At 44.6% G+C, this 20,625-nt stretch overlaps 2 protein-coding genes across 6 annotated transcripts in view; one reads left to right on the top strand and one right to left on the bottom strand.

Annotated features, from left to right (window-relative positions):
- On the bottom strand, positions 1-20,147 carry LOC115613886 (atherin-like). The gene is made up of 3 exons (XM_030499924.1): positions 20,046-20,147; positions 19,020-19,725; positions 1-289 (listed from the first exon to the last, which is right to left on the bottom strand). The coding sequence occupies exons 1-3, from the start codon at positions 20,145-20,147 to the stop codon at positions 273-275; spliced, it is 825 nt and encodes a 274-aa protein (XP_030355784.1). The 3' UTR covers positions 1-272.
- ZDHHC14 (zinc finger DHHC-type palmitoyltransferase 14) overlaps positions 18,296-20,625 on the top strand; it is a 105,970-nt gene continuing 103,640 nt past the window's right edge. For 4 of the 5 annotated variants that reach the window (XM_030498877.1, XM_030498878.1, XM_030498876.1 and 1 more), the window contains exon 1: positions 19,713-20,588. In XM_030498877.1, coding sequence (XP_030354737.1) covers positions 20,338-20,588 — 251 coding nt within the window. In that variant the 5' untranslated portion in view covers positions 19,713-20,337. Of the gene's footprint in view, positions 20,589-20,625 lie in introns of all 5 variants that reach the window. The other variant, XM_030498875.1, reaches the window with a different exon arrangement.

The following is a 20,625-nucleotide window of genomic DNA, read 5'->3' as shown; positions in this document are numbered from 1 at the left end:
TTAAAAGATTAAATTACTTTTTATTTTATCTTCATGCAGAAGTGCATGTGATGATACGAAGTATTTAAATGTTACTGGTATGCATGAAAGTAAACCAGCAGCATGCAAGGCTTTGATTGGAAATCGTGTCAAGATCACCGTTGCATCTGCTAGAAGAATCCTTGAGCTGTGCGAGATAATAACCTATTTTTTGTGTCTTTGATGATAAAATCCCAGATTTTCTTCTCAGGGTAGTTTTTTTGAGTTCACATCAATCAAGACATCACTTTCTTTCAAATCTTCTCCAGAACTAGGAAAAAAGAGAAGGAAAAGGTATAATGATGTTATTCAATCCTGGTTTGAACAATGCCAAGAATCTGAGAGACAGATAAGATCTGTCTGTATTAATCATTCACAGAGACTTAAAAGTAGGGCATAAACCCCATGAAATCCACTCTGTCTTACTGAGTAACTTGAAATTCTTAGTTGTAAAATAAACTGTCCTGCTTGGAAAAAAGACGTTCAGCAGAATTGAGTCAACTTAGGTGACAATATTAATCTCTTCTTGTTATATAATTGAATATAATGTAATGCTTTCTCTCCTTTTCTGTATACCTCCCCCAAGAGCCTTGCATTTTCTCTCATTATTCCTTCTCTCTCACTGTTACAATACACATGCAATGTACTCATCTACTTGTGGCTACTCAGAATTAACCAGGTATCTTCTATAATCCAGTTATGTTTTTCTAAAAGTGGACGCATTTGTTTGAAAGACAGATTTCAATGATTCATTTGGTATCAAACATCCAAATGTTCATAAAAGGAGGGCATGAAAATGTGTGTGCAACTAAGTAGGTTACATAGGCGATAGCAGAATTGAAAAATACTTTTACTCATTTAATTTGACCGCGGGTCTGAGCTCTTGTAGCTTAGGATTTGCACAAAGTGACGGTACCTGCCTGACCAGGCCCAGGCACTGTGCGCGGGTTTGTCTTCTGTCAAGGTCTGCAATAGCCAAAGTGCCGTGAGCTTCACAAAGCACTTGTGCATGGTGGGCTTCCATCTGTGGGCTTCCTGGTTTATTACAAAAAATACGGTGAGCCAAAGGCAGACCGTGAGAGGCAACCAAAGTTTTCAGCTTCAAAGTATGTGTAAGTCTCCACCATGATGCTGAAGTTATGGTTGGGATTTCTACATCAGCCCCTAGGTTTTAATGAGAAATTGGTGACGTGGCGCCTCTCTTGTGGAAGTTCGTGCAACTGTACAGTATTGGTGAGGGAGAAGTGTGGGAAGAGAATAAGCAAGAGCACAAGGAAGAAAAGAAATTTAAGAAAAATACAAAAGAAACAAGTTTGCATAAATGTATTTTTAAATATGCCTTTTACAAGGGCATGCAGTAACAGGACAAGGGGCAACAGTTTTAAACTGAAAGAGGGGAGATTTAGATTAGACATTAGGAAGAAATTCTCTACTATGAGGGTGGTGAGGAACTGGAACAGGCTGCCCAGAGAAGTTGTGAATGCTCCATCCCTGGCAGTGTTCCAGGCCAGGTTGGACAAAGCCTTGGGCGACATGGTCTGGTGTGAGGTGTCCCTGCCCATGGGTTGTCTTTAAGGTCCTTTCCAACCCAAACTGTTCTGTGATTGCCTGCGAGATTTCTATAATCTTTGCAAACACATGGTATTCCTGCCAATAAGTGGCACTATCAAGAAATAAAAGCACGGTGTGCAAACTTCCTAACATAATGCTGCAGAACATTTCAGTCCTGGCCTGTGTTTCTGCTGCTCCCCTTCCTCTTCCCCTTCCTCTGTCACTGCACAGTGATACCTGGCCATCTCCGCTGAAGGTGAGTTTTGCTTGAGGACCAAGCTTGCAATTTAGGTCTTCAGAGGAGAAGCGCAGTTTATAAGCTGACTGGGAGTTAACAAATGCAGCAATTTGGTATATTCACTAAATTACCTAACTGGCTGATTTTCTATAGCCAAAACACTCTCAAGTGCCACCACAAAAAAAGTTGGCAGCTGAGGCACAGAATCCTGCTTGGAGCTTGAAAATCCAATTCAAAACATAGAGGAGGTTGATTTGAATACTGGTTAAACTGACATGTTCGCTAACAGAACTGGATTATGTAAAAGAATTTGGGAAAGAGCCAAACACTGGTTTTGGAACGAGAGAAAAGGCAGCGGTTGAGCTGCTCTCCAGCTCCCAGGAGGGCTAAGCTTTGCTCTCTGCCTGACTCACTGGGTCATTTCCTGTATTTATGGGAGCTTTGATATTCCTGAAAGCACGGTGCAGCCTCAGCGCTGTATGCCGGCATGGGCATGGAGAAACTGGTTACGTGTTTCTGAACAATTTTCTGGTCAACTGGACAAGAAATGAAAGTGTTCTGCAGCTATGGTTTGGTTTCTGTTTTTATAGTAAGCTTGTTAGCGTTGTGCATCTTAAAAAGCTGGTGGCTGAAATTCCCATGTTGAGAGTAAGTCCTCGGGACTCTTAGTTCATATTGCAGCAAAAATCTGGTCACTCAAAAATTAATTACAGACTGTAAGCACAGAAATACTGACAAAATCAGTACTCATTTGTCAAATGTAATAACAATTACAAGATCCTTGCTTCAGAGAATCAGAAGGCACTTTAAAATCATTGGCCGAGCTGGCTTCGCACATTTATGGGAGGGGTATTTTTCCATTTGGAGAAGATGAGGAAATTGACCAGTTTGCACAAGGTTCTGCTGTAGTTCTCCGGCAAAGGCAGGAGCTGGGGGGTTGGATCTCCAGATTCCCGGTCACCTCTCCCAGACCTGGAGCTGCCTTTGTAAGCTACAGATTACTTCAGCAGAATATGACAGGCTTCCTTTTTAGTTCCACTTTTATATGTGGTTATTCAGCCAGGCATGTCACACATGACTTCGGACAAGGCCGAGCATGCTGGCCGGCTGCACGGACATCACAGCAGCCTTGCTTTTTATGGCCAGAGCCTGGCCACGTTTCAGTAAATGGCAGAAGTCCCACTGGCAGAATGGCCCGAGTTTCAGTTAGAAATCCCAAATTAGCACTCAGGGATGATGACATAATGGCCGCTCAGGGGTGCACTACAGATTTCAGAGCTGTTGGTAACACGTACCAAAGCTGCCATATGCCTTGGATGGCATTTACGTGGGGCTGCAGACATGAGAACATTTATGGAGGGTCTTCCTGCATATGTGTGTATTTGATTGTTTTCTATTTTTATCCTTTGCTAAATTATAGGTTTTATTACCTGCTCAGTGTTTACAATACTCTCTCTTGGCAAGTAAAATATGCTCATATCTCTTTGGCTCTGCCCATATTAACTAGACACGCAAGTCATAGATCCCTTCCGAATTCCCGTGGTATTACCACTGTCTTTAGGGACCTAGCAAATATGTTTACGAGCTCTTTTAATTTTACTGGGTACCATGTCTTTAATGGGTTCAGTATGTATTTCATTACAGAATAGCACTCTATCAACTTTTAATAGTTACTTTACTGTACTGTATTAGAAAAACCTTTAACATGGTCCAGAAAACAATGTATTTCTGACAGGACTGAGAAAAGCTCCAGGAGATGACTGCTGGTAGCTCAAACGGGTCCCCATGAGGATGGCCAGGCTCATGTCCAGCTGCCTGGAGGGGTTGTGCAGTTTCCCGTCAAGGAAGACTTCATGAGGATAAAGCCCTGAGTGAGCAGCTCTGAGCTGACATCTGAGCCTGCTTTAGGGAGGAGGTTGGACCAAGACCTGCGTGACTGGGTAGACTTCCCACTAATTTGTGTGGAAGGGTGACTTCAAGCTTGGCTTATTGCACATGGCTCTGATGTGACAGCCCCACACCATGGTGGCTATGGGGCAGGAGGGATATACTGCTGGCATGGGCCACCGCTGGCCACCAGAAGGTCCTCAGGTGCCACGTTCAGAGGCTGCTGAATTGCGGCTGCTGCACCGCTTGGTGCCACTGGCTGCCCTCATGTGGCCAGCGACACTGGTTTGGGGGCCACAAGTGGCAAGTGCTGCAGAGCACATGGCTCAGGGAAGGAATTGGATTCGGGTTCCATTCATCGTGGGGAGGTGGCCAGTATAAACTTGACTGATTTATGGTAGTACATCACCTGCTGAGAAATCCAACCGTAAAATTAATTGGCATGGGTACAAAATGTATACTTTTCCTCATCGGCTCCAGTGCAATTATATCCAAAGGCCCTTTTTACCATCATTCACAGAGCTTAATTGCTAGAGTTTAATATTACAATTAAAAAAGGCCTGGAAGGAGAGTGGAATATTAGGCTCCTGATGAATGATAATTATCACTTTGTGTAGATGGATGGAAAACATTTCTAATTAAATTATTCTTGTAACATAAATTAATAGTGTGATCTGGATGAAATACTTCTGAATCCACATCTAGATTGTTTCTAAGAGCACAAAGGTTGTGCCAGAATTTCAGTTGGCAGGTCAAATTGTCTTTTAAAAACACCTGACTTTTCAGTCAGTTTAGCAGCTTATCATTGGTTTCTGCAGTGAAGATGTTCAGCAATGAGAGAATGAGTCAAACATTGCACAGAGAATAGAGTAAAATAAAATAACAAAAATAAAATACAATAAAATACAATAAAATAAAATAAAATAAAATAAAATAAAATAAAATAAACTAGCAACTAGCATAATGTTTTAGTTCTAAGAGCATGGGCAATTCCAGTCTAACTGACAAGGTTTTGTAGCGTAACTCTCACGCATTTTCTTCGTGCATTAATTTCATCTCCACCCGAGGATTTTTGTGAGACATAAGCCATTAAGCTAATACTGTGAAAACAGGAAAGCTCATTAGCAGCTCTATGGAAGGGAGAAAGATGGGCAAGGAAGGTGCAGGTTGTTAAGGTTTGAAAGAGAAGGAAGTGTGAAAGTCTTAAGAAGAATCACTTGCCAGACAATCTGCCTGTGCTCTGTAAAAATTCAATGAGTTTTGTCTGCCTCACATTTCTTTCTCATTTGTGAGACCTGCAGTTAATAAAGTAAACAGGCAGATGTACAGGTCTCAGCTGAAGGTGTCAGACTGCACCTCAAGAAGTGGATTATAGATTATCGTTCTAAAATGACCAGTAGCTTCCCGGCCTAATCCATGTAGTGACACAATCAGTGTTGACAGCAGCCCTTTCCAACAGGCCTTGTTAGACACTCATTTGAAGTTTCTAGAGCAACTGTCCATGACTCCAGCAGAGTATTTCTGAAGGGCATGAAGTGGGAGACAGCCGGCCACCTTCTGTCAGAATATAATGGGAGTTCTGTATCCAGTCGCTCTCGGTGCATATGGAAGACTGTCCCTGAGATTTTCTGCATGCATGCTCTCTTGTGTACGCAGTACATTGGTGCTTACTGTATATATCATATTTGGCACTACTGCATCTCTCTAAACATCGCATTAATCCATCTGTCTGTCACCATGGTAACAAGGCTCCCTATTGATGACTGAAGAAGAGCTGAACCATTAAAACTAAATGTTTTAACTAAATGGTTAAAAAAAAATGGGTAAGCTCACTTGGTGTAGCACTACAGAGGCAGAAACGGTCAAAAATAGGCCAATTAATATTTTCTATGCAATATTTTTACTCATGGTTATAGATCTGAAATAAACCTATTGCTAAAATGATCCCAAAATCTGATCTTTGCTTCTTCACATCTATTTACTACATATTCTGCTGAACTCAGTATTAAAAAATGTGCATTTCTTTCAGAAGTTTACATGTTCCTCGGTTTATATTTGTCCCGGGGCACGGAAAGATGAAATGAATATCTTAAAGATACCAAGTACAAGGCAGATTAGAAATGTTGCTGAACATTTTGCTGCACATGTTCTCTCGCTCACTCGCTTCCATGCTTGTAACATTGCCAAAATAAAATCAGTAAAGTGCACACATTCATTACAGGATCAATGTCTAACTGAGCACTGTTAGTTACTGGACCTGAGATTTTTTGAGAAGCACAATGTTGTGGAAACTCCGACATGAATTACTGAGCTTCATAAATCATTCTTGGTCACTGAATTTCCATTTTTTATTACACTGGCGCCATGCATGCTATTAATGGTAGACTCGAGTCTATAATTCTATTAGGCTATAAAGAGGTCTTTGGTTTTAGAGGAGAAATAAAGCTTAAAACTAACCACTGACATCTCATATCCTTCTGTGTTCATTGGACAGTGCTTTTTGTTCTCTAGAAAAAGGCTGTGCGTTTTCCTGACCCTTTGCAGAGTTTCTTTTCCAAGCCTCTTTGCTTTGCTCACAAGGTTAATGCTAATAACAGCTACAAAGTGGATAAAATGAGGAACCAGATAAAGAAACAGGAATACTGTGTTTCCGAACGCTTTGCTGCATTCACTGAGCTGAAAGTATGATTATTCTTTCTTATGTCACAATTTACAACTCTTTGATATCTGTTTTAAACTGTGGCCCTGATCTTACAAGCCCATGAGTCAGGAGGTAACTCGTAAGAGTGTTCTGTCAGCCCATGAAAGCCTGGCTGGTTGGAAGGTCAGACGGGGGCATTGCTCTGTCTGTCTGCACAGATAGAGTTTGTACATGTGCATGTATATTAGATTATATATAATAATGTATACATAGATTAGATATAACAGGCAGATTTTATTAAATCTGATGTCCTAGTGGACAGACATGAATGGTTTGCCCTGCTGCAGGGTATATGAACCCCTGGAAAGACCTGGAAGGTCAGCTGAACCCACTCAGTATAGCAAGGAGGCACAGATGCTACCAGCCAGCTGAGGGTTTGTGATTCATGGCTGACATTTAAAATGCTTTCAGCGCAGCAAGAGGATCTTGCAGGTGTGTGTCAGCCCGTCAAGTAACAGAACCAGCACAAGCAACTTCTAGCTTAAGCATCTCTTATTCGTGGTGCCTGAATCCAGTGCTTCTCCGCTGAAGTGGTCTGCATAGCAACACTGGATGAAGCTTAAACATGTATGCACCTTGTTTTATTTAATTTGAGGGTTTAATAATGTCAAACTCTTCTACTTATCAGAAATATTTTTACATATAGATCTACATGTATTTTATGACATGCTTTTATTTAATGTTTTCTGCTTGCCACCTATTTTGAGTAAGGGCTTAGAAGGCAAGTATTTCTTTCCCTCATCTCAGCTCATCAGCTGGCCTAGAGAGGGATGTAGGGAATGTGGGCTGCCTCTGCCTGGAGAAGATACGGGGCAGGCAGCAAAGCAGTGAGATACTGTCAATCTGCCTGAGAGAACTTGGGGTTTGTTCTTGTGTGAGCCTTTTATGGCACAGGCCTCACCACTGACCTTTGCAAGAGCATTACTCAGCCCGCCAGCTTCTCACAGGCAGGGAAGGAGCTAAGCTTATGAGGTGTTAAGAAGATGGAGAGTTGTATCCTTTGGGTAGGTTGGTGAAGAGGGGAAATAAACTGGTGCTTTTCATGACTTTAAAAGGAGGTGGGAAAAGGAAGTGGGAGGACTGGGTTTTTGCAGTCTTTTTGTATAAAGAGGAAACTCTTGCTTTTGTCCTCTTGAGGAGGTACAGAGGAAGGAAGGAAATCAGTGCTTTTTTTTGGTCATGTATGGAGAGAAAAATTCTGCCCTGTGAGCACTGGTTGGAATGAACATTAATTAAAGTAGTGCCTTTCTTGCCCTACAGAGCCAGGTGGTGCTTGTGAGGCAGTGCTAACACATTTGCCTGCCATCCCAGGGCTCAGGATGGTTTGGAGACAGCAACAGTGCTGCAATGGATATAGGTAGAGTGAAAGACATAATCTTATGGGGCTAATCCATATTGAAGGGTTCACCAACCCCTCATAAAGAGATGTGTGAGATGCATCCGGTCACAGGGATTCTCACAGAACACAGGAAACTGGCGTCCCGTGTATCCTGGCAGTGCCTGTGGTCAGCAAGCTGAATGCGCGCTCTCTCCCAACACCGCATGTGCACAGCTTGCCTGCGTACAGCCAATTCAGCCAAGACTGGAAAGCTGCAATGCCTGAAATAAACACAGGCTTTCCAGCCTTGCAGAAGGCAAGGTGCTGCAGAAGGGGGAGAGAGTGCCAGCTACCCACTCTGGAAGAGTGGAGAGTTGAGAATGACTGAGATTTTTTCTCCTGGTGTAGTTTTAAGAACTGTGTAGATGCAGCCTGTGTGAATGTGCATCCTGTCTTTTGTTCCCTGCAGTGGGGGGTCCGCACTGGGAAGAGAGCTGACAATATTTTCACAGTGTTGCTGAAGAAGATTTTAAGGCGATATATATTGCCTGGGGGGGGAAATCAATTTTATGCAAGGCTAGAATTTTCTGCCAGGTGTTAAGATGTGACATGTAGAGATGGCTTCCCTGGCCCAGGCAGGCTTAGGAGAGGCCTGAGATGCCGTCATGATTTCTTGAGCTGTCGCACAAGGACAGGTACAGTGGCGGCTGCAGCAAGCAGAACCATGGCAGGTGGGGTGTGTTTGCAGTGCAAACTACGCATAACCTTTGCAGGCTATGCAAAGCTTACTGGTGTGGCTTAGTCTGAGCAATGCATTGTGGTTAGGTGCTGTGGTTAGAGCAGACAATTGCTGAGCGTTGTGCATAGTGTATAAAAGACAGGGCTGTGGTATGCAGATAAAAAAAGCGTAGGATGGATTTTGCACTAAAATATTCTACTCTGAGTGTGAAGAAAGGATGAAGCTAGTCAGCTAGGAAAGCCCTAGCTATGGCCTGTATGCCAAAAGCTAGTCTGTATCAGTTGGCCTGGATGAGAATCACAAAAAATGGAAGTTGGGTTCTCATAAATCTCCATGAGCTGCCCCTTCATGCACCTTCATGCCCCTTCAAGCAAAAGTAATTTGCTTTTTGTTGCTATTTATCTGTGGAGGAATCCTTCCTAGTTGCAGTTATCTTGAGAAGTGGAAAAGTGCAAGTTTTTACAGATGATTTCCTATATAACATGTTCCTTCTGAGTAAGGTGTCCCTAAAAATCCACCTGCAGTTTCTGCTATGGGCAGTGAGTGCCAGACTTTTCCTCTGTTGATGTCCTCTCTCCCTATTCCCCAGCTCTGAGCAGCCATCAGAAGCTTCAGCCACCAACTTTACCAAGTATTTACCATCCGTGAGGTGTCCAGGGCTGATGCTGTTTGCATGAAAGACTCAGGCTCTTCACCGCGGGTATTTGGAGACTTTGTTCTTCTATATGTAACCTCACTTTGTAAATTTCCACATGGAAATATCATGGGAATATTTATCTCAAAGTTAAAAGGGGAACCTACTTACTAGTAAGTGAAGCTCTTCAAGCTCGGATCCTCACACAAGCATTCCCCTCCTTGCCTCTTTCCTTCTGGTGTTACAGGTCACCTGGGGCTCTGGCTGAGAGGCCACTGAATTAGGATGGTCCACTTGCTGTTCTCTGTGCTGGAAGGAAGGCAGGCTGAGTGTGCCCCACTATAGTCAAAGTGAAAAGATTTCTCCACCGTCTGCTTACACAAACCTGCAGTACAAATAAATATGCAGATTCTGCATTGGGAGGAACTCTGGTTACTGGTAAAGACTTTCATGGCATCACAGAATGGTTTGGGTTGGAAGGGACCTTAAAGATCATCTGGTTCCAACCCCCCTGCCACAGGCAGGGGCACCTTCCACTAGAGCAGGTTGCTCCAAGCCCCTGTGTCCAACCTGGCCTTGAACACTGCCAGGGATGGGGCAGCCACAGCTTCTCTGGGCACCCTGTGCCTCAGCACCCTCATAGTGAAGAATTTCCTTCTTACTATCTAATATAAATCTTCCCTTCTTTTAGTTTAAAACCATTTTCCCTTGTCCTATCCCTACATGCCCTTGTAAAAATCCCTCTCAAGATTTCTTGTAGGCCCCCTTTAGATACTAGAAGACAGTTACAAGGTCTCTCTTGAAACCCCTTTCGTTATCTTTACATCAAGTCTGCGTATAAATTGTTCTCCCAGCCTCCTTTCTTTCTTTTTTTTCCTGTTATATTCCTGCTAGTATTCTGTACCTACATTCCTTTTAATCAAATAAAACATACCAATCCATAATGCCTCCAAGACTTTGCATATTATTTATTGCATGAATAATTTTCTTTAGCATTCTGAATGGTTTTCCTGGATCTCCTGGTTACGGTCTTAGTGGTTTAAGATGTGATTATACTTCAGACTGCCATTTGCTCATCAGAATTAATTTATGTGAATGTGAGCAGATTAGTATAATTCTACAAAAATTCAGATTCGTAAACTCATTCTCCTATTTTAGTGTAAAGAAAGCGTATGTTCTAAAGCCTTCACAAGTTACTCCCAGAATCTTGGCCAAAACCTTCTCTTAACCATGTAAGTAATTCCATACCTTTTCTTATAAGAAGTTCATGAATTTTTTTGAAGAATAATTATGGGTTAAAATAATGAATGGCTAATAATCTTACAGGAAAAAAATAGAAGTACGTCTTATTAGGCCCACTGAGGCATATTCAAAGAAGATAAGCTTCTGAGAATGCTTAAAAGTGAGCCACACATTCACTGCAATATGAAATACACATTTATTAAGTGAAAATTCCATTTCCATCAGATGTTGCACCAACTAGTCATAGAAGTAATTGCTAAAACTGGTGCCATAAACACACGCCTGGTTGGTCACGGGCTTCTGAGCAAAGCCCCTCCATTTAAGTGTTCACAGAAATATGGCAATGATAATTATAGTAAATAAATGAACAAAAATAGCAGAATGTTTTTGTTTTATGCCTCTGACCACATTTGTGTATGATCAGTATCACGTTTCTGTTGATTGTCAGACTTCCTTTCTCTACTGCAGCGTTGTCAGCCATATGATTCATGAGTCACATCTAGTCCTTTGTATACAAAGCTCATTGAATATTCAGATTCTATGGAGTCTAAATTATCAAGTAAATGAAATATTTTTTTCATCCTGTTGGCTGGGGGAGCAGGGATTTGGTGGGGATGGGTTCCAAATTTGAAATAAATTCAGTCCTTGCAGTGCTGTCGCTGCAGAGTCTGTCATGGCTTATTGTCCTGAAAACAATAGCTCTGAGAGGTGTGAAATGACCTGTTCTCCCTTATTCCTTTTGCTCATTGTTTTACGGTAGGAAGGTGGGAAAGAAGGTGGGTATGAAACCCAAGACCAACATTGCTGTTTGCTGAAAGTAAGTATATGCAGTGGGGGAGGGCAGGTTTGGAAGAGACACAAAACCAAGTTGAAGGCAGGGAAAGGAGTATGGGAGAGAAAATTAAGGCACGAGAGAAAAGTAATGATATAATACTAAATGTTCCCCATTTATGATGCTGAATTTTGACAATGAAACATTAAAGAGATTTTCAGAAGCAGTTAGCTCCATTTTGAGATGCCCTAGTTAAGTGTTTAATGATGCAGATAGCCCCCCTCTGGGATTTACAGAAGTCTCTAATTGCCCAATTCCTCCAGGAAAACTATTATATATCTTGTGTCAATCCATATAAGCACACATCATGGATGTGTTCTGCTGACAGCAATGGATGGTTCTGATGTAAATGCTCCCAGTGTGTTGTTCAGAACAGTGAAACAGCCCACAACTATAATTATAAAGAAGGCTTTTCTCAAAATGAGCGTCACGCTCCTGGATGAGCTGGATGGAATCACTTTCTTGTGCTCCACTGCAGAGCACAAGTTCTTACTTTCCTCTAGTACTGTAAGCGGCTGTTTGCTGAGACAGCAGGGAAGAGAAAGGAAGAGGCGTTCAGGAAACATACACAGACGGGGGGCAGGGGGGGGAAAGGCTGTAAATTGGATAAATTGGAGCATATTTGTGGTTATTCTTTTCTTGATTGGGAGTCCAGTCCCTTCTATAGCCCCAAGTAAAAAGCAGGATGAAAAAGAAGAAACACCTGCAAAAGGGGTATGCTTTTACACAGGACATATTAAAGAACTCAAAACATTTTTACTATTTTAATTGGTTAATCAAATTAATTGCAGTTGACAGCATCCCTTTAATGACAGGACCATTTGTAGGTATTATTTTTTGTTTTGTTTCCTATGGGAACAAAACACACAATTGTTTAAGGACTTACACAATTGTTTAAAGTGTCAGTCAGACCTTCCTTCTCTCCCCAGAGGAAGACTTTGGAACTTGCTCAGCTGAATAGCCAAGAGAGTAGAAGTTTCAAGTATAATTAAGTTATTGAAAGTTTCCTGAAAATCAATGGAAGACAGACAAATCAATGCCCACGCTGTGGAAAGGACTTGGTTGTTATGTACTACCATACTGAACAAGTCATAATGAGGTGGCTTGGGTTTATCTAACAGTCCACCGCTACCAGAGGCGAAGGTCCTGCTCTCCCTTCCTTTTCTGTCTTTACGCTGTGTGTTGTCTCCTCTGACTTTTGCCAGCTCTTACACCTATGGGATGCCGCCATGAGCACATCTGGTTGAGTCTGAAGTTCAGTGGCAGCCTAGACCAATCTAACTGCTGCCTACAGTCTTACTTTCTCTCCCTTTACTTTATATATAAATTTAAATACATTTATAAAGAGGAAAACTCTTTCCTCTTTCACTTCCCTTTCCCTGGGCAATGTGTTCCTGCCCCTCCTTTGTCCCAGTCCTGGATGCTTTGTCATGTCCTCTGCCGAGTCATTTCAGTGTGATAAAGTGGCAGAAAATTAACTTGGTAGGAAAAAAAAGAAGTGAATAGTTTTCTATTTCTGCTGATACTTTTGTACTGAGTCAGCTCAGCAAAATAGAGAGACTGCAAGGGAGAGTGAAAGGGACTAAGGAGAGGAGAGGACAACTGCCACCCTTCACTGCTGGTTTTGAAGAGGGCAGGAGAAGGAGGCCTTCCTTCCTTGGTGCTTGTGAGCTGCTCACTCTGCTCAGCCACTCACCCATCTCATGTCACTTCAGTTTTGGTCATTTGGTGGCAGGCAGCTGGCCCTCGGTCAGCTTGTGTGCTGCTCCCACTTAGCCACAGTATGCAATTCCCTTGTCACACGGGGAGTGTCACGTGGGGGGAACAACCCCCCTTGCTTTCAACCATGGGGGAAAGCAAGGTTGTTGTGATGCAGAAAGGAAATCCAGCTCCATTTCATCCACTGCTCACGCAGACACTGGTTTTAATATTAGTTGTGATGAACACAATATGAGGCCTGGCTCAGTAGTAAGGAGTTTAGCAAGGGAGACGCCTGGAAATCGGAAAGCAGATGTGCTGTGTACAGATAGGTATGACCCATGGTCATATGTTTATTTCTCTGAAGTGGTAACTTCATTTCCTGTATGCACTGGGGGCAGGAAAAAAAAAAAAAAGTGGATTCAAGAGGAAGTTTACTGAAGAAAAAGTATTTATTTGTTTGGTGAACTGGGATAAGGATAAAACTGTATGAACCATGTTAATCAAGAATCAGTAACGTGGGTGCCTGACCTTCACTGAAGTATACAGAAATTTCTGTATAGCACTGACCAACTAAATGATGCTGTTCTTCATCAAGCAATGATGAATGCAAGGTTCTTCACAGGGAAACAAAACATCAAACAAATTGGAATTCATTCTACTGTTTGAGCAGTGTACTTTGCTAATACATGATGTAAGACTGAGGAAAATCATTTCCTGGCTCCATCAACGGAACGTTTGATGTGCTCCAAGACTGATGACACTGGAAAAATTGGTTTTTTTCCTCATGTAACTGTACTTTCCTGGCCCTTTCTTTTGGTTGGCTCATGTTCTGTGTCAGCTTCCCAGAATGAAAGACTTTTTTCTTTCCTTCACTCAAATTAGAGCAAAGAGAAATGTTAAATAGGGTTAAAATACCACACTGATGACCGCACACAATGTTCGTGTTTATTTTCTTCAGTTTAAATGGTAAGATTTTTGAGGCAGTCTCCCTTCGGCTTTGGAAGCAGTCATTGATCAGGGAAACATGGCCAGTTCTGAAAACTTCTGGGTTTTGATTGCATTTTTAAGGCGAATTCTCATTTTATTCTGTATTCTGCTGGAATAAATTAAAATATCCATAGACTCTCATTTCTATCCAAAGCAATGAAGCTCCACGGTAAGAAGCAAAAAGCAGAAGTTGAAAAACTACAAAAATATTCCAGACTATATGGTTAAGTGATTTTCAGATCATTACATTCTAAACAACTGTGTTTCTAGTGCTTCAAAACAGAAAAAAGTCACCCCAGTCAAGAGATACGGTTTTAACATGGGGTGGATACATGTAAACACAAAATTGATTCTGGCCTCCAGAGCTTGCCATGAAGAAGCTTTCTTACCTCCTCTTGTCTTCTTAATTTGTCTACTGCAGAATAGTAGTATATGTTACACTTTGTTGGAAGGCTGTGCAAACCAGTCACCTCGGTCTTTCAAAAGCAAGAATTAAGAGACATTTAAAAGCTTTTTGGACCTGCTTAAATTGATCACGTTGTAATGAAAACCTCTCTTTATATTTTGGATTCCTTTAGAAAGTGATTCTGATGTGCATTCTCAGTCTTATTCTTCCTGCCAACTTTTATGAAATGTAATCTCATCTCTAGTTTAACCAAAGGTTAAACTGGAGAAATAAATCAAGGAAATTAAGTATTTTGACACAATGAATAACTGGTGTTGGTAAGACTCTGAAGTATTGGCTCATTGTCCAAGCAGTGGTACAGGGAGAGGTGACTTCTGAAAAACAGCAAAAGGAGAAAAAAAAGTTGGTCAGGAAACCAGGTAGAAAACTCTCAGCGCTGTGTCCTCTTGACATTGTAAATGGGCATGTATGATATACTGTAGTACTCAGCATGTCTGGACCTGCGAGGCTGCTTTCAGTGTCCACATGATAATGGCATTAGCACTGAAGTTATATTTATTTTTCAAAATTAATTCTGAAACATGTGGAAAACATGCTTAGAAAAATGTGTCCACAGCAGTGTCTAGCTCTCTCTCCTGCTGTAAGAACATCAGAAGATCTTTCTGTTCAATACCTGTCACTTCCCCCTTTTTTTGTATGGCAGTAAAAAGCAATTGCTTTGGCAGTGTAGGATGTGTGGAGCGCAGATCTCCTATGTCCAAAATGCTACAGTTTGCTAGTTCGTGTTTGTTTAATCACTTACATATTTTGTCTGATAATGCTTCCGGCATAGTCAAGCAGATTCTGCCATGAAGCATGGTAACAGATGTTCTATATATGTAAGGTGACGTGTCATCTCAGCAAATTAGCTCCCCTGTTGTTTTAAATCTTGCCCTTACGACACCTCCACACTGCAGACAGGGTAAGAGAGAGCAGCTTTCAATGGCAATAGCTCTTTTGTTAACATTTTCTTAACAAAAAGATAGTCTGTCGTCTTATTTTTGTGCTGCAGCATACTCATCTACTGCATGAAATCAACCTGACTCACAAATAAGAAATCAAAAGAGAACATACCGTAACACATGATCCTACCGAGTTTCATGAAGGGAGAATATTCTTCCTGCTGTGTCTATCTATGGTTTAATCTATTCAGTGCCTCAAACCAATTTTTATTAGTGTTGTGAACAAGCGATAACAAATGCTTTCAAGAATAATGTGGAATTGTGTGAAATATTAACTGTATAAAGTCTTTTTTGTAGGGGAGTTTCCAAATTGTTTTAAAAACAGCTTCAAAGAGGTGTTGATAGTGTTTGTAATGTTTGCGAAAGGACATCACTAACACTCTAAATTCCAACGCAATACTGGCACTGAGTAGGGACTACAACAAGGTGTCATGTGAAAAGCACAGTGTGGGGCATTGGATGATCCTGTTGCAATCAAAGCAGATTTACTATTGAAAGTAAAAGTGTGTTTGTTCTCCGAGCATGACTTTTAGAATTATTTTTTCAGGCATGCCTCAAATCCTTTATGTGTATCTCTCAAATGATATGGCTGAAGTTCACTTCCCAACCATAACGTCTTAAAACCCAAGGGAAAGGCTGTGGAATGAGACAGCAGCTCAGGCAAGGTGCTGGTATTGTTTACCAATGGTTTGCTTCTGAAGAGTGTTTCTGAAATCAGCCTGAGTGCTACCTGTGAAGATAAGCCAACAATGGCATTTCTACATAAACTGTTTGCTCTATTTGCAAATGTCTAAAATATTTCATAATCTCAGGAGAGAACAGTGCCATTTGACATCATAAAGTCGTTAATATCGTCAAAGCATGGAAAGCAGACCTCCAGCAGTATGCTAATAAAAACCTGATGAAGACTAAAAACATTCGTCAGTGAACCACAAAATTTGTCAGCAGCCTTCTGTTGGCATATACTGAAGCTGGGTTAATGAAGATAGAATGAAAAGTTATTAGCCGTTTATAAAGAACATTTCAAAGAACAAAAAATACTGTGATATCTGAGTTACGAGACAGCAAGCAAACTGTTGGCAGCAGGTACTACATGAGGGAAGGAATAATACAGCAGCATCTATTACATGTGGGGGAAATGTAAGCCAATGAATCTGCATGAGAGATGGTATCAGAAACTGGTTTTACATCCTGCTGCCCACTTGCCAAAGGACTACTCCTTTACACGTTGCAGAAGGAGACAGCCCTCTATTTTTTTTTCCCCATGAGGCAATAACATTTCCCAAATGATTCTTGTGTATCAATAATATGGATTGTAGACTCGCCAGGAGTGTCTACCAGGCTGCTCTGTGTAATTTGGTTACCAAAGTAATTAATTTCCTCCAAGGAGGGGGAGTATCCAGTGCTGGTCAATCTGTTCCATGGTTACTTTGTTATCAGGCACTGTTCAGGGATAAATAATTAGCTCGTCATACTAAATTAAAGGGATAAATATTCCCTTCCAAAATTAGAAATGGAATTATGAAAATGGAAAACATATTGCCTATGTACGAGAACTCAGTTACATCCTCACACTGTTTCTGGTGTCTCTGCTAGGACAACATTCAACCATGAGAAATGTGGGCTGACTGCAATATGTATCTAAACTTCTTCCAGAAATTTCTTCAGTACGCTTTTGGGTTTTTTGAACTGAGGATTGATTCCTACCGCGTGTCCCAGACTAGTCCATTCTTTGTAGGTTTAAGCTGCAAACCTTTGTAAAAGACACGGCAGAGTAAAACCCTTGTTAGCACTGTGCATGGCTGCTTATCTCCAGAAGTTCACAGCATCGTTTAGGTTGGAAAAGACCTTTTAAGATCAAATCCAACTGTAAACCCAGCACTGCTAGGTCCACTACTAAACCATGTTCCTAAGCGCCATTATCTACACATCTTTTAAATACCTCCAGGGATGGTGACTCAATCACTTCGACAGCCTGTTCCAATGCTTGACAGCCCTTTGGGATGCCCTTTGGATTGGACATCCAATCTCAACCTTCCCTGGCACAACCTGAGGCCACTTCCTCTGATCTTATGGCGTGTTACTTGGGAGAAGAGACCGACTCTCACCTCACTACAACCTCCTTTCAGGTAGCCATAGAGAGCGATAAGGTACCCCCTGAGCCTCCTTTTCTCCAGGCTAAACAACCCCAGTTCCCTCAGCTGCTCCTCATAAAACTTGTGCTATAGACCCTTTACCAGCTTCGCTGCTCTTCTATGAATGCACAAGGACACCATAGTAGGCAGAAACAACAGCAAGCAGTTTTGAGAGTGGTTCTGCCTTAGCTGTGGGAAGCCTCCCTTCCTGGGCTTCCTGCCACCAGTGCCATTCTGCACCAGGGCAGTACTGTGCAATACGGGCTCAGTGCAGGACTGCGTTTCTGAAAAGCTTTTCCTTAGTGGCTTGTACCTTTCTGGCCTGTGCCTCATGAAGTCAGGACAGAGTAAGGGTCTGTACAAACACGTCGATGTTGGTGGACAACCCTGTCATCGAGCGTGTGGATGCCACTGCTAAGTGTATGCCCCTTAGTAGGGACATCCGCCCGTTGGCCCATCTCACCAGTGCAGCCGAGGGCTTTGGGCGAGTGGGACAGGAACATGTGGTTTTGCTGGGTGACCAGGGAGCCGCGGAAGACAGCGCACCGCCCGGCCGGAGAGATGGATTGGGGGCTGTAACCCCAGCCCTCAGGCCTGACAGAAACACAAGCCCGGACACAAACAGCGGCCGCGACTGTCCCAGCCCGCGGGGGCAGGAGGGAGGAAAGGGCACGGGTGTCTTGGGGTACGGCCAGTCCCGGCGCAGCCACCTCCGGCCCCGCTGGTGGCGACAACCGCCGCCGCCGCCGCGCCAGCCCCGCCCGGCTCTGCCCTCACCTCGCCGCGGGCCCTGCCGGCGCTCCCGCACCGCCCCCTCCCGCCGGGACGGCTCGCAAGGCACGCTGGGACTTGTAGTCCCTCCCGCCGCCCTCTAGCCTCCGCACCGGCCTCATGGAAGCTGGGGAGCGAAACTACAACTCCCAGGGGGCGGAGGGGCGTGCCCCGAGCGTCCGTGTCCGAGCCTGCACGGGGAGGGAAGCCGGTCCCGCTAGGTCTTGCCGCGCGGGCGGGGCCTTTCTTTCCCTGCCGCTGAGCCGCGCAACTCCGTTCGTCTCCGGCCCCGCAGCGAGAGCGGGCGAGGACGGGGCCGGGCGGCCGCCGCCCGGGGCTGACGGCAGGCATCGCTCGCGCCTGTGTGCGCGCGTGCCGGGGGAGGCGAGGGCTGAGGCGGCGGGAGCGGGGGCTCCAGCGCAGGCACCGCGCCCGGCCCGCACCCTTGTGCCCGCCCGGCTGGCCGCTACCCCGCCGCGGAGGCGGCGATGGGGAAGAGTTAGCGCTGTCGCCACGCTCCACCAGCCGGAGGGAGGGCTGGGCCGGCGGCGCGGCGTCCCCGGCGGGGCTGGTGCGGGGGACCTGCCTGCCCTCTCGGCAGGAAGCAGCTGACTGACCGACCGACAGCGGCAGGGGGTGCCCGCCTGTGTGGTCCCGTCCCTCGCCGCCTCCCCCCGCTCCTCCCGCGGGCGGCCGCCGCTGCGGTGGTTACCGCCTTCCCCTGAAGATGAGGAGGTGGCAGCTGCTGGTTCTGGGTCTGGCTGCTGGGGAGAAGCCTGGATAGAGGCTCTGGAGAAAGCGGGGAGAGAAAGCCGCCGCTCTCCGGCTCGCGGAGGGGGAGCCGGGCGTTTTCCTCACCTTGCTCCGGGCGAAAGCCCAGCGGAACCAGGGACGCCGCCGGGAAGCCGCTCCTGTGCGCCGGGGCGGGGGCAGGATGCGGGGGGGGACCCGGCACCGCCGCGGGCCGTGGGCGAGAGCCTGCGCTGCGGCAGCGTGCGACCGCCCGCGGCGGCACTGAGGCGGGCGGCGAGGATGGTGACGGGCGGGAGAGGTCCCGGCACACATCTCCCAGCGGCGGCGAAGCCTCCCTCTCCTCTCGTTTCCCCAACGTCCCTTCCGCACGGCCGCCCGCCCCGCGGGGCTGAGGCGCTCGGGAGCATGAGGCGGCGGCGGGGACCTGTTGTGTAGGGGAGGCGGGGGTTAAGCGCGGCGGCGCGGAGCGTGAGGCGGGGGAGCGGTTCGGCGGGGAGGGGGGCAGAGGATGAGAACCTGCTCTGCGGGCGCTGGTGTCTGTCGGGGACCGGCTCTGCCCCGCGCTGCGTCGGGCTCGGGAGAGTCCCCTGCGGCGGAGCCGTGACAGGGAGGAGGGCCCGCGGCGGGGAGACCCGCGACCCCGGCTCTGCGCCGAGCGGCGGCCGCTTCCCGCTGAACTAACTGCGGCTTCAGGAAGAAGAGCGCTTGAAGTGTTTCTTGGAAGCTGGAGTTGCAGCCTGGTTCCTTCCTTGCCCCCCACACTCTCCCCTTTTTTTTCATTTTTTTCCTTTTTTTCCTCCTCCTTGCTGATCTGTTAAGCGTGTCTCTTGAGGGAACGTCTTAGGAATGGTCATTTTTAGCAGTGAAATCTGCTGCGCGAAGGAGGATTATAACAAATCTGTATGAATGATAGACTCGATTGGTAAACCTTGCCTTGACCAACCTTCTGACCCTCGGAGAGCGCTCTCAGGGTGTGCGTGGGAAGGAAAAAACAATCTTCCCATTTGAAAATAAACTTGAAAAAAAAGACTAATTTTTTTTGGACAGACTAACTGCTTTATAATTCTTTTTTTTTTTTTTTCCCCCTTTTCCTTGTTTTGTGATAAGTTGTTTGAAAGAGGATTGTCTTACATGGTGGTTTTGTAACTGGTGGAGGAAGCTGAAGGAAGGATCCCTCTCAAGCGTTTCTGATATGACAGCTTTGGTTTCTAAAGAGTTAAGTGGTGTTTGCATGATACACCTATTGCTAGCCTGGTAGAGACTTTTTTTTCATGTTTTTATTTGCTTTTTTCATGTTTTTATTTGCTTTTTTTAATTAACTGGGGCTGGTGGAGAGGGCTGTCTTGGTCGGAAGACTATTTGCACACGTTTATATATTGTATATATTTTTGGTGGGGTTCTCCCCACATTTTACTCTCTCTTGATGACTCCTGGAGGTGGTAGTGGGCCCATGAAAGACTGTGAATACAGTCAGATCAGCACACACAGTTCGTCGTCTCCCATGGAGTCTCCCCATAAGAAAAAGAAATCGGCTCCCAGAAGAAAATGGGAGGTTTTTCCTGGAAGAAACAAATTCTTCTGCAATGGGAGGATCATGATGGCTCGACAGACTGGAGTCTTCTACCTGACTCTTGTTCTCATCTTGGTCACCAGTGGACTCTTCTTTGCATTTGAGTAAGTGACATGAAAGTCTTTGTATCTTCCTTATCTT

Source organism: Strigops habroptila, chromosome 10 (genome assembly GCF_004027225.2).
Source record: "Strigops habroptila isolate Jane chromosome 10, bStrHab1.2.pri, whole genome shotgun sequence".
Lineage (NCBI taxonomy): Eukaryota > Metazoa > Chordata > Aves > Psittaciformes > Psittacidae > Strigops > Strigops habroptila.
This window is presented reverse-complemented; position numbering and strand designations above follow the sequence as displayed.